Source organism: Haliotis asinina, chromosome 8 (assembly GCF_037392515.1).
Source record: "Haliotis asinina isolate JCU_RB_2024 chromosome 8, JCU_Hal_asi_v2, whole genome shotgun sequence".
NCBI lineage: Eukaryota > Metazoa > Mollusca > Gastropoda > Lepetellida > Haliotidae > Haliotis > Haliotis asinina.
Window position 1 is genome coordinate 31,938,816 of NC_090287.1, and position 19,259 is coordinate 31,958,074.

Genomic DNA, 19,259 nt, shown 5'->3' on the forward strand with positions numbered 1-19,259 from the left:
TTTTTAACCCTGCCAGTACAGCATCAAAATATGACAACGATACAATTTGTCTCACAATATCTATGTCCCATCGCCAGCAAATTCAGATCTTACACTCGTTACAAAATACTGGTAAGATGATGATTTTACCAAATCAAGCAAGAAAATCCAGAGATCATGATCATTAGCATCAATCTAGACAATTTGGATATGATGATGTGTGTCAACAAGGCTGATCACCCGATCCATGCTAGTCGCCTCTTACGACAAGCACAGGTTACTCCTTATTCTAACACAGATATTCACAAGTGATTTCTTTTCCTGGGTATTATTACATTTTCCATGATATTTCATCAGCAAGTCAGTGAGTGAGTTTAGTTTTACGCCACACTCAGCAATATTACAGCTATATGGCGGTGGTCTGTTAATAATCGAGTCTGGACGACACAATTCAATGATCAACAGTACGAGCATCAATCTGCACAACTGGGAACCGATGACATGTGTCAACCAAGTCAGCAAGCTTGACCACCTGATCCTGTTAGTCGCCTTTTATGGAAAGCATGGGTTGCTGAAGGCCTATTCTACCAGGGACCTTCACGGATCTCTCTCATCAGCAAAGCCACCACAAAATAACAAACTCTAATTTATGGTTGCCGTTATATCACCTTCAAGATATTAAATATTTTCAAACATTAGGCTTCCTTGGCATTATAACACGTCTTTTTAAATGTTTCTGTATGCCTTCAAACTTCATGCTGAAACACCAGGCCTTTTTCAAGCTTTCCTGTCCTCTGTGGACTCAGACATTGGCATTGGATCCTGTTCTGGGTTGTGGTTCATAGACAGATGTCATGTGAGCCTTGTAATTCTATACAAAAACACAGACTACTGAAGCAGCATACACACATCAAAATAATTTCCTTGAGAATCAGGGTCTTTGCTCTGGATATGCACAAACTTCAGCTTCAGAGAAAAGAAACATTTGGAAGTTACATTAAGGAAATTCGGTATTAGCAGCTCATACCTCAGTAACCTTGGCAACAAGCGTGTTAGTGAGATGCTGATTGAAGACAGCATTGCCAGCAGCCATGATGAAATCCCGGAAAAACTCCTGGTAGCCAGTGAAACTGGGTGTTGGACATGGGCCGCCCAGACTGAAGGGTTTGATGAAGCGCTCCTGCAGTCTGGGGAAAGTATACAAATAAAAATTGTTCACTTCTAAAAGTTTTGCAACCTTCAGACAAGAGTGAGTGAGTGACTTTAGTTTTACGCCACACTCAGCATATTCTAGCTATATGGCGGTGGTCAGTAAATAATCAAGTCTGGACCAGACAATCCAGTGATTAACAACATGAGCATCGATCTGCGCAATTGGGAACCAATGACATGTGTCGACCAAGTCAGCAAGGCTGACCACCCGATCCTGTTAGTCGCCTCTTACGACAAGCATAGTCTCCTATTATGGCAAGCATGGGTTGTCGAAGGCCTGATTCCTAACCCGGGACCTTCATGGGTCTTCAGAGCAGAGATAAACATACTGTGTTTGTTTTCGTGTAGAACAGGAATCCTTGTGGGTTTAACCACATTAAATTGAAATTGGAACATGCTGTATGGAGGACAGTAGGTCTGAGAAACTGATATTGCATGATATGACTAAGGTTAAATATCAGAATTACAGGTAGCCTGCCTCACAGACCCTGAACCACCTTATTTTCTGGTCTGCTTTGCTAAGTTCCTAAATGAAGCATGTCTAGATTTCCTCAGGTTCTGAATCATCCAACTGGGACTCCTTTTCAGTTTGAATTTGCTTATTTGCTACAATCAAAATGATATACATGTATAGAGATTAAGCACTAGTCTACAGATATGACAGGATATATGTATTGTTGATGGGAAATAAACATGTACTGATTTAGGTTCAAGATTGTACACAATGCAGAAAAACATTGAAAAGATTGTGGTATTTGTTGCAATGGAGAAACTGATTTCCGACACCTGATTTAATTATTAAAAATAGACAATTTAACTTAGTTTGATAACAAACATTTGGGTTACATTCATTAAACAAGTGTTAATATTCAAACAGGGGCGATGGGGTAGCCTAGTGGTTAAAGTGTTCGCTCGTCACGCCGAAGACCCGGGTTCGATTCCCCACATGGGCACAATGTATGAGGCCCATTTTCTGGTGTCCCCCCGCTGTGATAAAGCTGGAATATTGCTAAAAGCGGCGTAAAACCAAACTCACTCACTCACTCATATTCGAACTGAAATTCACTCTGACAGCCCATGTCACATCATCTCACCTAGTATTTTGTATTTCTTCAGCTTTTGTGTTCAGGAGTGAATCATGGTTATTCATTAACCGATTAAACTTGGCAACACAAATGATGCAGAGGTAGAAGACGTTCTTGCATATTTTGTAAAAGTTTCGGACCTGTCAATTTGTCTGTATGATTTCCCCAAAATCTGAGTGAAAAAACCTTCGCAGTTGCAACCACTATCTCTGTTGACATTGGCAAGCTTGGTACTAATGGCGACTTAGCTGACTGGCTACTGTGAGAATGCCAAGCCAGCAAAGGGAGGTAATAAATTCATTGGGCTGAGCCGTAGATACATTCAAGGTATAGTGGAGATATCGAGGATGACAATGGGTAGACCCATCTTCCACTGCAGAACATCAGCTATCAGTGTCTCTGACTCGCTCAGTCATTATTCGATTTTATTCACAAGTCTGTCAGCAACACCCGAAATCTAGTTTCCATATAGTAACTTGAACATCACAACACTATTTACAGTTTACAATATTAGACCACAATAATGCTTTAACAATACAGAAGGTCTTTAAAAGTCCAGATTTTAAGGGCAAGCAATAGCTAATGCACATATATATATATATATACAGTTTAAAGTACAGATCAATTTCTTTCAAGTACGCGAGTTAAAATATAAAGTAACATCTGCAGCATTTCATGATAATGAGAGCTATATACTCATAAAATAGAAGTAAACGCAAGATAAATAACATGCAAACACTGCAATGGTGGAATTAGTGTGTACCAAATTACATTCTTATTACAGCAATATAGATGTACTGCTTCAAACCAGCCATTTCTGTCATGAAATAATTTCTCATGTAAAGCATTTATTTGAATAACTAAAAACTTATGATTAAAGTGAGTGAGTTTAGTTTAAGCTGCACTCAGCAATGTTCCAGCTACATGGCGGCGGTCGGTAAACAAATGAGTCTGACCAGCATCAATCTGCGTAACTTTTCATGGTTCTGCACATTAGACACCTCTGGAACTTTGCATATTGACTTAAGAGGGTGTTTCTGATGTGGAAATGTGTTGTTCATCAAAATATTTCATCTAAAGTATGGATATATTTCACATTTTTGTATGTGATATTGACTGAAATCACTGGTCAGCTGTACTGTCACTCAATCAAGCCACAAGTCGGACCTGTCAAAGCCAAAGCCAGCCGACTTTCAATCACAATGATGGGCAAGCAACACACAGTGGTGTATTCCAAGGCGAGTTAGTCAACTCAACAAGAGACTAGCCACGTGTGTAATAGGGCCTAAAACACTTGGAACATCTGGAGCCAAGCGGACGCAGAGAGGATGTAGGTCAGGCCAGAAAATTGCAAGAAAGATCAAGGTTATCAGTGGAGTGTTTGTGAAACATATTATTCAAATTGGAAATTTTAACACCAAAAACACCAAGTTCATCCTAAGAAGTTTTCAAACAGGCTCAATGTGTCAATATGGAACTCCCAATCACATAGGAACAAAACTAGCAGACTTTCTTGTTGACAAGAACCTGAACTCCTCACTGAAACATGGTTGAAATCAGATGTGATGAGGCATCCACCCCTGAACTTACACCAAATGGATATGGTATTGTTAATGAGTAATTGAGTTGAGTTTTATGCCGCACTCAGCAATATTCCAGCTATATGGTGGTGGTCTGTAAATAATCAAGTCTGGACCAGACAATCCAGTGATTAACAACATGAGCATCGATCTGCACAATTGGGAACCGATGACATGTATCAACCATGTCAGTGAGCCTGACCACCCAATCCCGTTAGTTGCCTCTTATGGCAAGCATAACTGCCTTTTATGGCAAGCATGGGTTGGTTGTCGTTAATGTCCCTCGTACCTCACGTATAAGAGGTGGCATAGCACTATTTCATAGAAAATGCATCTATGTGGAGTACTGGGAGCCTTCAGCCAATTTTGGACATTTGAATGGATGACTATCAAAATCACTTCTGTAAATACATATGTCCATGTGATCTGTTTATATAGGCCACCACCTTTTCAGACTGTGATGTGTATATACTTATAGACCGCAAGCTTTTGGTATCAGAGTTTCATGAGGAGTTCTCTTTCTTACTAAGTCAGTATGCATCAACGAAGAATGTAATTATCGAGGACTTCAAGATTCACATTGATAAGCCAAAAATCTGCATATGGGAAGAAAGTTAACTCAATGCTGAAGGCTCATGAACTATGAATCAAGAATAATGGACATCTATATTGTCAATGGCTGTCAATATAACTTGAAGGGTATAAGTAGAATCAGGCTGAAGTTTATATATATCTGTTCAGTCATACAAGTTATATAAACCTAAACATTCAGCTTGACAAGTGGTCAGAGCTGAATGTGATGTGATCAGATTAGAAGAAATTAGTCAAACTCAACAACTTTTAACCAAAATGGACTACAGAGAACAACTGAGGTGTGACAGTGATTCTCATCAAAGAGCTGGGGCTGTGTTTAATACTGCCAACATCATTTAACTCTCTAGATTAAACTGTCAATAGGAGATCGCTCACATTATCCCCCTAAAAATACTTTTAACATTACTGCATACATGGTACATAACTTTCAGCATGCCGTCATCCATGTTATCCCCCTCAAATCTGGGGGTTATTCATTACAATCCATTTCCTGTATATCATGTTGTATGTACTCTGTTTGAGAAATGGGTTTAAATCCACATTATCTGTTTGTTTAAGAACACAGCCATCTAGCCAATGACATCCACATACTTCAGACACTAAGGCAGCACTGAAATAGGTACATTTTACTGCAATCTGACATATTTTCAATGACCTGACCAGCTTCTGTCATAGTATTAAAAAACTATATCTTAAAATTTATGAATCCATTTCACAAATTTTTCTCCATCCAACATTGGTCCTACAAAACTTCCACAGATGAGGAAGGATGACAATATACGGATGAACAACTTCTTTATTGCTATGAAGCGACATTTTGGTGAAGGTTCTGCTTGATAACAGTGTTAGAACCTTCACCAAAACATCGCCCTCATAGCAATAACAAAGTTGTTCGCTCATATATTGTAATTCTCCCTTACTTCTCCAAGTTCTACAGAAGAGAAACTTCCAGAGATGAATTTGGCTTCCAGTACTACAGATGAGTCATCCATGGGATGTCAAAATTTTCATGTTTCACTGACTACAGAGAGTTAGACGCAGGTATTACAATATCGCAATAAATATCGGAACAGAAATACTGGAAATTGTTTCTGGACAGAAAATATTACTTCACGCCACACAAACAGTTTTTCTGAAACAACTGCCTTTCCTAAAATGTCTTTTCCAGACTTAAATTTCTGTAAAACAAATCAGCCATATAAGAGGGGGGCCAATGTCCTGGAAATTTCTCTACAACAAATTAACCATATAAGAGGGGAAGCCAGTCGCTTTGGAAGGAGGACATTCTATTCTTTATTTATTTATTTCTCCCCTGGGGGAGTGGGCCGGTCCTGGAGGTACTGCAATACCAGGTCAACCCGTGGCAAAGGCGGAGCAAGCCCCTGACTCTTCGCCGAGTACCAAAAATCAGTTTAATATCGATGTCCCCCAATGGGGGACGTATCAGATATTAAGCTGATAAGAACAGATACTACACTTTGATCTTAGCCAAAAGGCCGAGAAGCGATACCGAGGAAAGGAGCATTTGACAATTGTACCTCCTGCCAATTTTTCTGAGCATAGGTACATTCCTGTTTTCTTTTTAACATTTAAAATAAGACAAAGGAAGATAAACTTGTCAATATATATACCCTCACTTGTCAGAAATTATATCTCAATTATGATCAAATTTGATAATGTTTTCATCTCATACAGAAGGCAGAAATGAATGAAACATATGAAACTCTGTGTGAAATCAAACTGTGGGCAACACGCGGAATGTACGGATACAAGCGTAGGCAGCCATTGTGTTATAAATAGCTCATGACCTACTTTAAGATCAGCCATGCTCGACAAATAATGCCTCTCTTTTCATATCAACTCAACCAGAACAAAACTGAGAAAATATTTTGGATGATTTATAATAAATGATAAACATAAATTTAAATGCAATAGTGTGATACAGTTTTACCAAATAGATTTTCTTCAAATTATATGTATCCTAACTAAACACAAAAACATCTATCATTACACTTGTGGAAGCAATGGCTTGTTATGTTAGCTGTAGAAATATGTATCTCTACATGTATGAAATGAAACACTTAAAAAGAAATTGAGATTACACACTCATATGCTAACTATCTTGGTTTGTTGACGAATCCAACAAAGGGATTCTGAACAGAGTAGTATTTCAAGGGAGACAACTCCATGGAAAAATGAATGAAGTACAACTAAAATCACAAATCTTTAAAACATTAACTCCCACCAAAATCATGGAGAAACCACAATTTTGCTGCTAAGCCAGTCGAGATTACTCAGAATTCATAACTGTTTAAAATAATGTGCGAACTAGTGTTCATTATCACTGTTTAATGTCACAAGTAATATTAGGGAGTACACCTTCTCAGCAAAATTGCAGATTCTAGTACTCTAAGGGCTTGTGTCCCACCTACTAGTAATTTTTTTCATGCAGTCAACAGTAATTGATATCATGCTAGGAGACACCATAAATGGTTTTCACACGTAGTACATGTTGAGAATCAAACATGGGTCTTCAGCATGACAGGCAGGCTCTTCAACCACTAGGCTTCCTGGTCTTTCCAGCTATGATATAGACTGAATCCACACCTTACAAGGTTTCACTACACCATATCAGACTGCAGATCAGGACCGTATGGAAACAACTCAGACGGACAAAGGCCTGAGACAGCTGTGACTGGATGAAATAGTGTAAGATGTTTATGTGTTTTAAAAGCACATCCATCCAGTAATTAAAACTGACCACAATTTTAAGTATTTAGTGCTGTCATTTTTATCACCATGACTTATGCTTATGTGTGCACCGATATTTTTAAGTAGGTGATATTTGGTGCAGAATGGAAGGTTGATGTGTTCCACTTCCTGTGATTGTAAAAATCGCCGGACAAGCTGGACAGAATTTGTGTTTTACTGTACGAGTAGTTTAAAGGCCAGACTGTACCCTTATGTACATGGACTGGCTTTTGATAGCCTGAATATTTTTAAGAAACTAAAGTGTTACTCGAGAAGTCTGTGGGAAAACATTTGGTGTCCTGTAACCTGTAATACCATGTCAGTAACCTAATTACAAGATGTCTGATTCAGGCAGTTAATGCAGTGAATATGACAAATCGCAGTTTGAGAGAATTTTGTTTGTGTGTTAAAATATGTTGCACAAGGAACAGTTGTAGCTTGCAATGCAGACATCTTGCAAAGTTTGGCAATATGAAAATGAACATTCAGATACAAGTCAGCTTCTACAAGATGAGTAACCAGCTTCATACTTTTCATATTGCTTTAACACCTGTACACCAGACTGCTTGAAAATTCCCAGTCCTCAACAATTCTTCATTAACAAACTATCAGCAAATCTAAAGGAAATGTGTCATTAACACTGTAGTGAGTGAATGAGTATGGTTTTACGCCACTTTTAGCAATATACCGGCAATATCATGGCGGGGACACTAGAAATGGGCTTCACACATTGTACCCATTTGGGGAATCAAAGGTGCTACCCTTACTGGCACTGTAACCATGGTAACAAGTGTTTGCCACTAACATGGCAATGTGCCCCCGCTAAAGAAGAATGAAATATTTATCACATATTCATTACTCTCTACTTTTTGCTCACACATAAGATGCGTGAAATGACTTGTATCTGGATAATCACCCAATGTAGCCTATCAACAAAATTCAGGATATTGGTTGCAATGTTCTATGGAAAAGTGGACAAAGGCTGTGGTCATATTGAAAATAAGATCAAGGTCACCCTAATTGGCTGGTGTTTGCACAATCCCCTAATGTAGACTCACCATATGTAGGCAGTCACCAAATTTGAAGACATCAAATAATATAGTTCATGAGATATGTTAAAGAGTGTTCAAAGTGTTCAAAGTGTCAAAGTGACTTTGACAATAAGCTCAAGGTCACCAAAACTGACTGGTGTCTGCATAATCCCCATATGTTGGCTGTCACCAATTTTGAAGATGCTAGGTACAATGATTCATGAGATATCGTTTTAGCAAGAATCTGAAAGTGGCCAAAGTGTCATGGTAACCTTGAAAATAAGCTCAAGGCTACCAAAACTGACTGGTGTCTGCGTAATCCCCCAATGTAGGCTGTCACCAAATTTGAAGATATTGGATAGATTAGTTCATGAGATATTGTGTTAATTGGCCAAAGGGTTGTGGTGACCTTGAACATAAGGTCAAGGTCACTAAAGCTGACTTTTGTCTGTGTAATCTCCAAATGAAGGCTGTCACCAAATTTGAAGATATTCAGTAAAATAGTTAACAAGAATCAGGATGTATACATAGTTGCCTGCTTGGGGACAACAAAACCTATCATGGATAATGGTATTAGTAAGGACATTAGAAATGGTTCCAAAGACATAAATGCTGTCACTTTCAAGTGAGTAAAAATATGTGAAAATATTCTAGCAATATTCTAGCAACATCACTGCAGCATTGTTCACGAATAGCGTCTGACCCTCTGACAAATCTGGCAGATTCTCCAGTGGTCAGATAGAAATCACCAACCCGCCAGCCCCAGTGTCTGACTGAATATTTCACAATGTCTTTGTGTGAAGTTTTTATTTGTGGCATGTGACACTTGTTTGCTGTTTATAAATCTTATGTTTGTTATCATATAATGTTAAAAATTTCAATGTCAGTTGTAAGAAATGTTAAATCTAAAATGTTTGTTTAACTTAATTCTGTGGGTTCTGTGAATTTTCAGTGGGTCAAACAGACATCTGAAACTTACAGGACCCAATGTCCTGTTACTTTGAAACACCATCGTGAACACTGCTGCAGCTGTCAATTTGAAATGCAGCATATGAAATTAATTATGTTGTTTACTCTTGTTTTCCAAACAGTCTGATTGCAGAAAACATTAGTTCACTTTAACAATATCCATCAAAACTAGTAAACATATTCTGTCTACGTTCCAATTCTTCAGTAAAATTCAAGAAATATAGCAAATAGTACAAAATCAACTGACGTTCAACTGTCAATGGTAATAAGTGAGTAGGTGTGGTTTTACTCTGTCTTTAGCAATATTCCTGCAATATCCCAGCAAGGGACCACTAGAAATGGACTTCACACAATGCACCCATGGGGGGAATTCAACCTAGGTCTTCGGCGTGACGGGTGAACACTTTAACCACTAGGCTACCCCACAGCCACCCGTTTAAATTATATTTAATGGATACCATAGATACCATCACTACTGCATGAAACTAACAATTCAAATAAACGAGTGAAAACTTACTTCTTAAATTTTTCTGGGTTCGTCCTCTTGAGTTGCGTGAGCAGTGTTACTGTTTCATCTTCTCCATCGCACTTCACTGACTTATCGCCTTTGCACATCTGGAGGGAGATAAAAAGAGGAAGTGTCAATTCATTTTGACCAGGTCTGCCCATCTCATCCTAGATTCAGCTCACTAATATTCACAGATTTATCATAGTAATGACCACATACTTCAAATCAAGATAAGAAGAGTCAGCAGAAGATGACATATCCCCCCAGCCCCTACATATTTGAAAGGACAAATCATCCGACAATTACTTATTGTGTTTTTAGACCAAGTCTGAATTGTTTATATGGAATTCATGAAAAATATAAATGCCATATATCTGTAATCAGAAAAAGTCACCATTTCAAGATCTGTCTCGTATATCTGCCTAGGTCTTTCGAAAGATATGAAATGGTTTTCAAGTTGTGCTCCAGAAACGAAGTCAGCAACGTGTTCATGGAACCGAGAAAATAATACATCATAAAAACTTGTAAATAGCAAAAGACACCACTTTGGGGTCTGCCATACATATCTACCAAGTAACACTGACAGATATTAAGAAGTTTTTGAGTTCTGCTTCGGAAACAAAACACACCTCTCACTTTTGAGAGTAAGTCAAAAACGTTTACATGGAAACAGAGAAAATGATAAATCAGTAAAACCTGGAAATAGCAAATGACACCATTTTAGGTTCTGATCGATATATCTACCAAGTTCTGCAGAAAAATATCGAATGGTTTTTGAGTTCTGCTAAGGAAACGAGGTCCATACCTCCATTTTGAGACCGAAATGTTTCCATGAAAACCAAGAAAATGATAAATCACAAAAACCTGTAAATAGCAAAAGACACCACTCTGGGGTCTGTCACACATATCTACTAAGTTTTACTGACAGATATTTAGAGGTGTTTGAGTTCTGCTCCAGAAACGAAACACAACTCTCACTTTTGAGACTACATACAAATGCTTCCATGGAAACCGAGAAACTAAGAAATCACAAAAAGCTGTAACTAGCAAAAGGCACCATTGCAGCTTCTGAATGGTATTTCTACCAAGTTTTGCAGAAAAATATTGAACGGTTTTTGAGTTATGCTCCGGAAACGAAGCACATCCCTTCATTTTGAGACTACGTCCGAAACATTTCCATGGAAACCGAGAAAATAATACATCACAAAAACCTGTAAATAGCAAAAGGCACCACTTTGGGGTTTGATAAAAAAAACTCCAAACAGCATTGGTAAATGAACACTGAACCATTCTTTCAGTGTTGATAGAGTGAAGGAAACCTGGCTCTGAAGTTCACAGGTTCATATTACGTTTCTTGAGTTATTAAACAATAAACCGACATGGCGTAATTGTTGTGAACTTTTAAGTTTAAGTTACAGGTATGGGGCAAACTTATTTTCACAAAGGTACATCTCAGCTTTCTGTGCGTGCCCTGTGACACCCTTCGAAGTATCTGTATTTCTATTCCTGGACACACCTCTAATGATGGAGGCATAGGAAGCATATGTAACATTCATGAACCAAAATGCAAGTTCCAAATCAATCCACATCTGTTCTAATTTCAGCTAAACACATTTGTCCACTCATAATGGTAGCCTTGATTATACCACTCACCACAATAAGCTGTGACAAAAAGAGGCGGGCAAAATGAAGATGGTTGGTGAGATCTGTGCGGAATGTAACCAACCAACGGATCCGTTCCCCATGAACATCCACCAGAGACCAGCCCGTATTTTGGCGTTTGTCTTCCCAGTCACGTATCAGTTCATAGAACACGTCCCTGGAGCAAAATTAAGGACACTGTGAGTCAAGTCCATTGCTAAGAGGAATTCCTGCTCCGACTCCATGAGATACACTGAATTCCATGGTAAACAGACGATTTCAGCGTATATGACGTAAAGTTGTTCCAGGGATACCGACCATGATAAAGATGCTACAGCTGAAACAAATGATAAAGCTGATGCGCTCTAGCTATAACAATGTCTTACTTAATCAAATTAAGGCCAACCATGCTTTTTATGCATTTCTCATCTCCAACCTGACCCAGTAAACAACTGATTTCAGTCTAGACAAGCCAGTGACCAATAATGTGAACGGCAATTCAAGCCTTAAGGTTTGACAACACACAACCAACCAAGTTACCAATTCATTTAGGCACATCTAGAAACCAGCATATGTAACTGAGGACCTGTTCTTATCTGGAAGTGGTGGAGTAGCCTAGTGGTTAAACTGTTCACTTGAAGGCCTGAGTTCAATTCCTCAAATTGTGTGAAGCCTATTTCTGTTGTTCAAGCTGTGAAATTGCTGGAATGTATAATCAATCCCTGACTCTAATCTGGAATCTCCACAGTCTAAGTAACCTTAGTCTCAGTGTATTTTGCTACATGCCAACACTGAGTCTAACAAAACCTAGTAGAAGGTCACATCAGGTAACCTTTGAGCGACCAATGACCATCCAATCAAACGCAAGACGGCTCAACAGATTTAACCCATCAGACAATGGCTACTATTTAGGGATGGGAGGGGCTTTCAAAATATTCAGGTCACTGCCGCAGATCTCTCCACATTCAAAAATCCCCATTGGGTTTTTTTGTTGACATGGTTACCATTAGCTAATATTTCTGCAAGATAACATCCTTCAATATTGCCCAAAGCACTATTTGCAGCAACTGTTTACTCACCGTTGTCATGGTTGTACGTACGCCGTGTGCATCACTCAGAAGCGAGCGTACACTAAATAGCATTCGGAATCTTTCGGGTACGAACCTTTCCGAGATAAAAAGTTCAAAAGGTATGTGTGAATGTGCACTTTCGCGATTTGGTAAGCTGTGTTCTGATTGGTCTATCTCAAAGGCTACCTGACGCGACCTCCCATAAGGTTTCGTTAGACTCAGTAGTGGAGTGTAACGAAAAGTAATGAAGATAAGTTTACTTAGACTGGAATCTCCACCGGGTAAAACATTTTATGAAATATTCGTCTTTTTGTTATTATAGTATTAGTATAGCGCCAATATCCAGTCCAGCTGCTCAAAGGTGCTTTGTTGTTTCCTCGATCATTGGATGTCCATCTCTAAAGGCACATAGTATTATCAATCTCAAGTCATGGAGGATCAAGCAACATATCATATCTGGAAAAGATGATGAAAGCTGTTTCTCACCTTTGTTTTTTGAACTGATGGAAGCACTTATCATTGGGAAAGCTCTTCCGGTTGTCTGTATCAGCCTGAAATGACACGCCACCTATTGGAGACCTTGGGAATGACAGGATACTCTGCAAATACAGACATGTTTATCAACCATATGCTGTCGTGAGGAAATAGACAGACAGCAAATTGTGGAAATCTGCTTTTTTGTGTACCAGATGTGATGGAAATGTCAATTTGCAAATACATTTCTTCAAATGAAAGCCTACACTGTCAACATGTATGTAAATTGGTATACATCAGTTTCTATGAAGCAAGAAATGAATAATGCCATGGCATAAAAAATGACGTACAATTAATGTAGCCAAACACTGTGTTATGCCTCTCCTCTGATGTACATATCATAGCAATGTTGGCCTTGTCGTAAGCCTCTTTTGATGTACCTACTTGAGCAGTGATGGGCTGGTTGTATGCCTCACTTTTGATGTACCTACTCAAGCAGTGATGGACTTGTCCTATGCCTCTCTTTTGATGTACCTCCCCTAGCAGTGTTGGCCTTGCTGTAAGTCTCTCATGTGATGCACTAACCTTAGAAGTGTTGGACTTGTCATAAGCCACCCGCAGCTGATGTTGGAGATTAGGTGAGAAGTCTATGATTCTTGTGTTGTCTGACAGGAACCTTAGAGTACTCTTGTCCAGCTGGCTCAAGATTCTGGACAGGAAAAACATTTGCATCTAAAGCAGAAGGCAGAGAAACTTTGCCAATAGTTCACTATAAACAAAATCCATTGTATGTACCTATAATATTTCTATATCGGAACTATATCTCCTCTCCATGGAGCAGATACAATAGAGAACATAATCAAAGCTTATTGGCATGAAGTCCAGTTTTTCATTGATATTGCAATGATTACCAGGGCTCAATTTAAGAGCTGTTGCAACAGGTGCAACTTCAGATAAAAACCTAGCGCACCAGACAGATTCCATTTGCAAGATAATGTGTAAAAATGTCTTAGGTTTCGGTGCACATAAACATACAGTTTTCCACAATGTATTACCCATGAAACCATAGCAACACAGAGACACAGCTGATCCTGTTTACATGAGCTGTCATAGCCAAGACGTGGCTACGAACAGCAATGTTTTGATGTCAGAGCTATACAAAGTTTACAAGAAAAATGAACTGGCATATTAATGCTTATACTTTTATTGTTGATTTATTTTTCAAAATTGACTTGCACCTTGTGCAAGTTAGACATATAACAAGGTTGCACTTTGGGTTGCACCAGAACAAATACAACAGCACAGAATTGAGCTGATTACTAATGACAGGATGACTGCTTCTCTTAAGTACATCTGGGCCCTCGAACGTTCGTAGCCCTAAAAATTCTTAACTTTGATCGTAATCAATGTGTTAAGAATGGGCTCAGGAAGTTCGTAGGGCTACGAACACTTCGAGAATAGCTAGCCTGTAGTGATGTTTCAGCGCGGGACGAGGATCATTGGCGAAGAGTGAGCTATTGTATACTCCCTGGATCACAAACTCCTGAATCCTTCATCTTCTACATAACTCAAACCTAATCTCTGGTTCTGACCTCTCCTTATATATTTATCATTATTTTCATATCTATATCTCAAAGTTTGAGACACATCTACACATGATATCTCAAACCTAATCTCTGGTCCTGACCTCTCCTTATATATTTATCATTCTTTTCATATCTATATCTCAAGGTTTGAGACACATCTACACATGATATCTCAAACCTAATCTCTGGTCCTGACCTCTCCTTATATATTTATCATTCTTTTCATATCTATATCTCAAGGTTTGAGACACATCTACACATGATATCTCAAACCTAATCTCTGGTCCTGACCTCTCCTTATATATTTATCATTCTTTTCATATCTATATCTCAAGGTTTGAGACACATCTACACATGATATCTCAAACCTAATCTCTGGTCCTGACCTCTCCTTATATATTTATCATTCTTTTCATATCTATATCTCAAGGTTTGAGACACATCTACACATGATATCTCAAACCTAATCTCTGGTCCTGACCTCTCCTTATATATTTATCATTCTTTTCATATCTATATCTCAAGGTTTGAGACACATCTAAACATGATATCTCAAACCTAATCTCTGGTCCTGACCTCTCCTTATATATTTATCATTCTTTTCATATCTATATCTCAAGGTTTGAGACACATCTACACATGATATCTCAAACCTAATCTCTGGTCCTGACCTCTCCTTATATATTAATCATTATTTTCATATCTATATCTCAAGGTTTGAGACACATCTACACATGATATCTCAAACCTAATCTCTGGTTCTGACCTCTCCTTATATATAAATCATTATTTTCATATCTATATCTCAAGGTTTGAGACACATCTACACATGATATCTCAAACCTGAAAATTAGTCCCCAGATCACCAAATCATATAAAAATTGTGTCTCAGTCTAAAACTGTACTCACTATAAAAAACATTTTGTGGATATATTGTAAACAAACAACTGGTTGTATAAACATGAGGATTAGTTAAACTGAGTTCACCATGTCGTTGCCACTTTGTTTTGACAATCATTTTCGAGGAAATGACATGTGAACAGCTAACCAGCTTCATCTGCCATGTATGGGTACATCAAAAAGACACTTACTATCACATGATAGATATCGCTGCTAAATTGACGTACACTGATGTGCTCTTTATTACAGGTACATGTACATGTAACATTTTTTTAGAATACAGTCTTTATTTACACATAATTCATGCTTTTAATTATATGTCTTGTGTATGATGATAACTGTGAAACAAATGCAAGAATGAAACTAGAGATTTTTTTGTTTTATATGTTGATGTATACAAGTTCAGTGTATATGCAATAGTATGTACACAATGTGCATATTTTCAATGCATTTCAATCTCGAATCACACGATATCTCGAACCTGTCTTGATGGTCCCTTGGGGTTCGAGATCCAGGGAGTTTATTGTACATTGTAAATAATTGAGTCTGGACCCGACAATCCAGTGATCAACAGCATGAGCATCAATCTGTACGACTGGGAACCAATGACATTTGTAAAGCAAGTCAGCAAGCCTGACCACCCGATCCTATTAATTGCCTCTTACAACAAGCATAGTCAGCTTTTATGGTAAGCATGGGTTGCTGAAGGTCTATTCTACCCCGGACCTTCACAGGTCATTAGTAAAGAATTATATAGGCTTAATTTTGAGCAGACACATCAAATAATCTCACCCAACTTGTTTCTCCATGATAGTGACGGCAAAGTACACAGCATTGTGTACCGAACAGAAGTACTTCACTTCATCTGACTCTGTAACAGGACAACCACAGCAAGTCTGTCTCACAGAAATCAAATCTGACTTTCATATGACATATCTCTCCATTGACCAATCTCAGTGATTATCATAGGATTTGGGAACTAATCAATGAAACATCAACTTAATCTTTAGAAAGTATGTTTCTTATTGTTGTGATTGTTAAATCAAAAAATGCTGGGGTGTTATTCATAAAGCTTCTTAGAATTTTCTTAGTTTTTTTCACTTAAGTTTCCATATTAAGAGTTCATAAGTTTAAGAAAACTTCTTAGTTTCTTTCTTAACCCAAACTAAGAAAAAATCCTAGCTGTAAATGTTCTTACAACACAGAATTAACATTCTTAGTGTGAAAGTTTGTGTTTCCAGGAGCCACTGTACTGGATAACTAAGGATTTTCTTAGTGAGTGAGTGAGTTTAGTTTTACACCCCACTTGGCAATATTCCAGCAAGAAAAGAACGTTGTTATGGAAACTAAGAATTCTTGATGGATTTAAGAATTCTTAGAAGCTTTGTGAATACTGCCCCTGGTCTCAACAGGAAATCAGGAAGTACCCTCAATTGTCTTGAATGAGACATTAATGGGTGCCTCTTTTGTTTACACAATTGTTTTGCCTACTTAAGTTTTGTGGGTAATGGCAAATACAATCAACAATTGATCAATTACTGTGCTCCACTTGTCCAATTGTGACCAATAACTGGCAACAATCTCTACGCCTCTGGGTACACCTCCATACCAGAGTAACTGATCTGATTTTACTCAGACTGATAAATTTGATTACTGTTCACAAACTTAGAATTGATATCTGAATAAATATATTAACCATATCTTAAAGCGAGGAGCTAGAATGGGGATTGGTTGGTCACAATGTCATTGTTCATGAGTGAAGCCACATGAGTGTTGAATCCACTCAAGTCATTCATCTAAATCAAGGAGTCTGTAAACATGTCACTATTACACTATTTGACAAGTCAGACTCACCCTGGATGACATCCTTGTCATCCTGCACCTCCTCACCCACTGAGGTGAGAAGCTGGGTGAGGAAATACAACTCCACCGTCAGGTTGGGAAAAAGATGATCTGTAATGGGAGATAACTCAGTAAGATGACATTCATCATCTACTGACAACCATGGAAGAGAATTTCTGGGTAACCAACTTGTTCAAAATTTAGACTGCAGAATCATTGTTATATACATAAGAATTGACTTCAATACCTTTCACATTTATTGAGGTATAATTCTAAACAAAACTGTGAACATGCTGTGTAAACTCCATAAATGCACAACTGGGTGAGTGACTGAGTTTTAGTTTTACGCCGCTCTTAGCAATATTCCAGCAATGTCATGGCTGGGGACACCACAAAATGGGCTTCACACATTGTACCCATGAGGGAATCAAACCTGGGTCTTTGGCATGATTAGCAAACACTTTAACCAACTGGCTACCCCGCCATCCCAAACGCACAACTATTATGAAGTTACTTGTAATGGACTTACAAATCGTTATCCGATGTGTATTTTGACAAAAAGCTTCCAAAGTCCTTTGATTTGGACAACACAGGTGCCAGGCTTAGTACACCTTGTAGCCAGCTTACCTGATAATGCCCTGGAATACAGATCCGCCATGACATCAAGACCATGTTTGTGCGTCACCTGACTGGGATCAGCGTGGACATATTCTATATGACTGGCTTTTCTCTCTAGGACTGTCTTGGTTGGAGTCACACATGGAACAGAATCATGGTCAGACTTGGTAGACTTTGGGGAAGCGCATGGATCGTTCTCCATCAGTTTCTGTCGACGAAGCTTTTCCTGCCTGCTTACGTAAAATCACATAAATCACAATTCACAGATGTATATTACACTGCAAATTTAGTACCCATATTGGGCAGTTGAGTGAGTGAGTTTAGTTTTACACAACTTTTAGCAATATTCCGTCAATATCACAGCTGGGGACACCAGAAATGTGCTTCATACGCTGTACCCTTATGAGGAATTGAAACTTGGCATGAAGAGAACTGGACAACGGGATATTGGACATCATTACTTGGACCAACTCTCAAAACAAAAAGCTATCAAGTTCCTTCATTCAAAGGAAATTTGAAAATCTGAAATAAACAATGCCTTCGGGACATTTAAGAGTCCACTTTAACAATCCTTTCATTTCCTTTATGCCTTTTATCAGCACTATACAAGTCACCTTTGATAATCCATATAACACTATCTATAAGGGCAGGTGGGGTAACCTCATGTTTAAAGTGTCCACTTGGCACATCAAAGAGGGTTAGATTCCAAGCACAGGTACAATGTGTGAATTTGTGGCATGTCCTGCTGTGATATGTCTAAAACTAGCTGCTGTGCTCAGAAAACATGTGAACAAGGCAATTTATGCAGGCATGATGTACATGCATCTCGATTTTGGTGTTTGTTAGCGCCAACTCTTCCCTTTCCACAAACAAAAACATTCCTAACCTCTATCTCATACAATATTTCAACTTGGCAAAACAGGCTATATTACCACAATTCATGTTTTCCTCAAACTTGACTTCTGGCATATATTTTTTTCAAAAAAACAAACAAAAACGGTTCAAATACTCCACTGATACTTGTATGTCATTGCCAATACTATGACATTTCATTTGCCTTTCAGTATATAATAACACCACTATTTTCTCTAAATCAAATTTGGAATAAAATAATCAAAGGAGGATGATGCATAACAACTGCAATCCAATCAAATGGATTTTCTGTTTTACCGGAGTAACTCCCTCTCTTCAACGAGTGTATGCTGGGTAGTGTTACTGCTCCATGCATCCCCTGAAGCTTTCACAGGAGGCGACACTTCCATCAGAGCCACAGAAAAGGGAGACGATGATCCCTGACTGGACAACCTTGTCACTGGAGTAGGATTAATTCGCCGCGGTTTCCGTTTTTCAGACGATCTGAGAGAAGTGAATATCACAGGGCAACATTACCTTGGTGAAAACATGAAAACAAGGACAACT

General features: G+C 38.4%; 1 protein-coding gene and 1 non-coding gene across 2 annotated transcripts in view; both read right to left on the minus strand.

The window, feature by feature from the left end:
• LOC137294829 (codanin-1-like) overlaps positions 1-19,259 on the minus strand; it is a 40,797-nt gene that overhangs the window by 16,256 nt on the left and 5,282 nt on the right. The window contains exons 4-12 of the mRNA XM_067825950.1: positions 19,011-19,196; positions 17,850-18,070; positions 17,235-17,333; positions 16,173-16,251; positions 13,480-13,603; positions 12,907-13,019; positions 11,363-11,528; positions 9,719-9,816; positions 1,007-1,166 (exon numbers count right to left, since the gene is read on the minus strand). Coding sequence (XP_067682051.1) covers positions 1,007-1,166; positions 9,719-9,816; positions 11,363-11,528; positions 12,907-13,019; positions 13,480-13,603; positions 16,173-16,251; positions 17,235-17,333; positions 17,850-18,070; positions 19,011-19,196 — 1,246 coding nt within the window. The remainder of the gene's footprint in view (positions 1-1,006; positions 1,167-9,718; positions 9,817-11,362; positions 11,529-12,906; positions 13,020-13,479; positions 13,604-16,172; positions 16,252-17,234; positions 17,334-17,849; positions 18,071-19,010; positions 19,197-19,259) is intronic.
• On the minus strand, positions 5,766-5,958 carry LOC137295492 (U2 spliceosomal RNA). Its single transcript, XR_010957585.1, has one exon. It is a non-coding gene; the product is annotated as a U2 spliceosomal RNA (small nuclear RNA).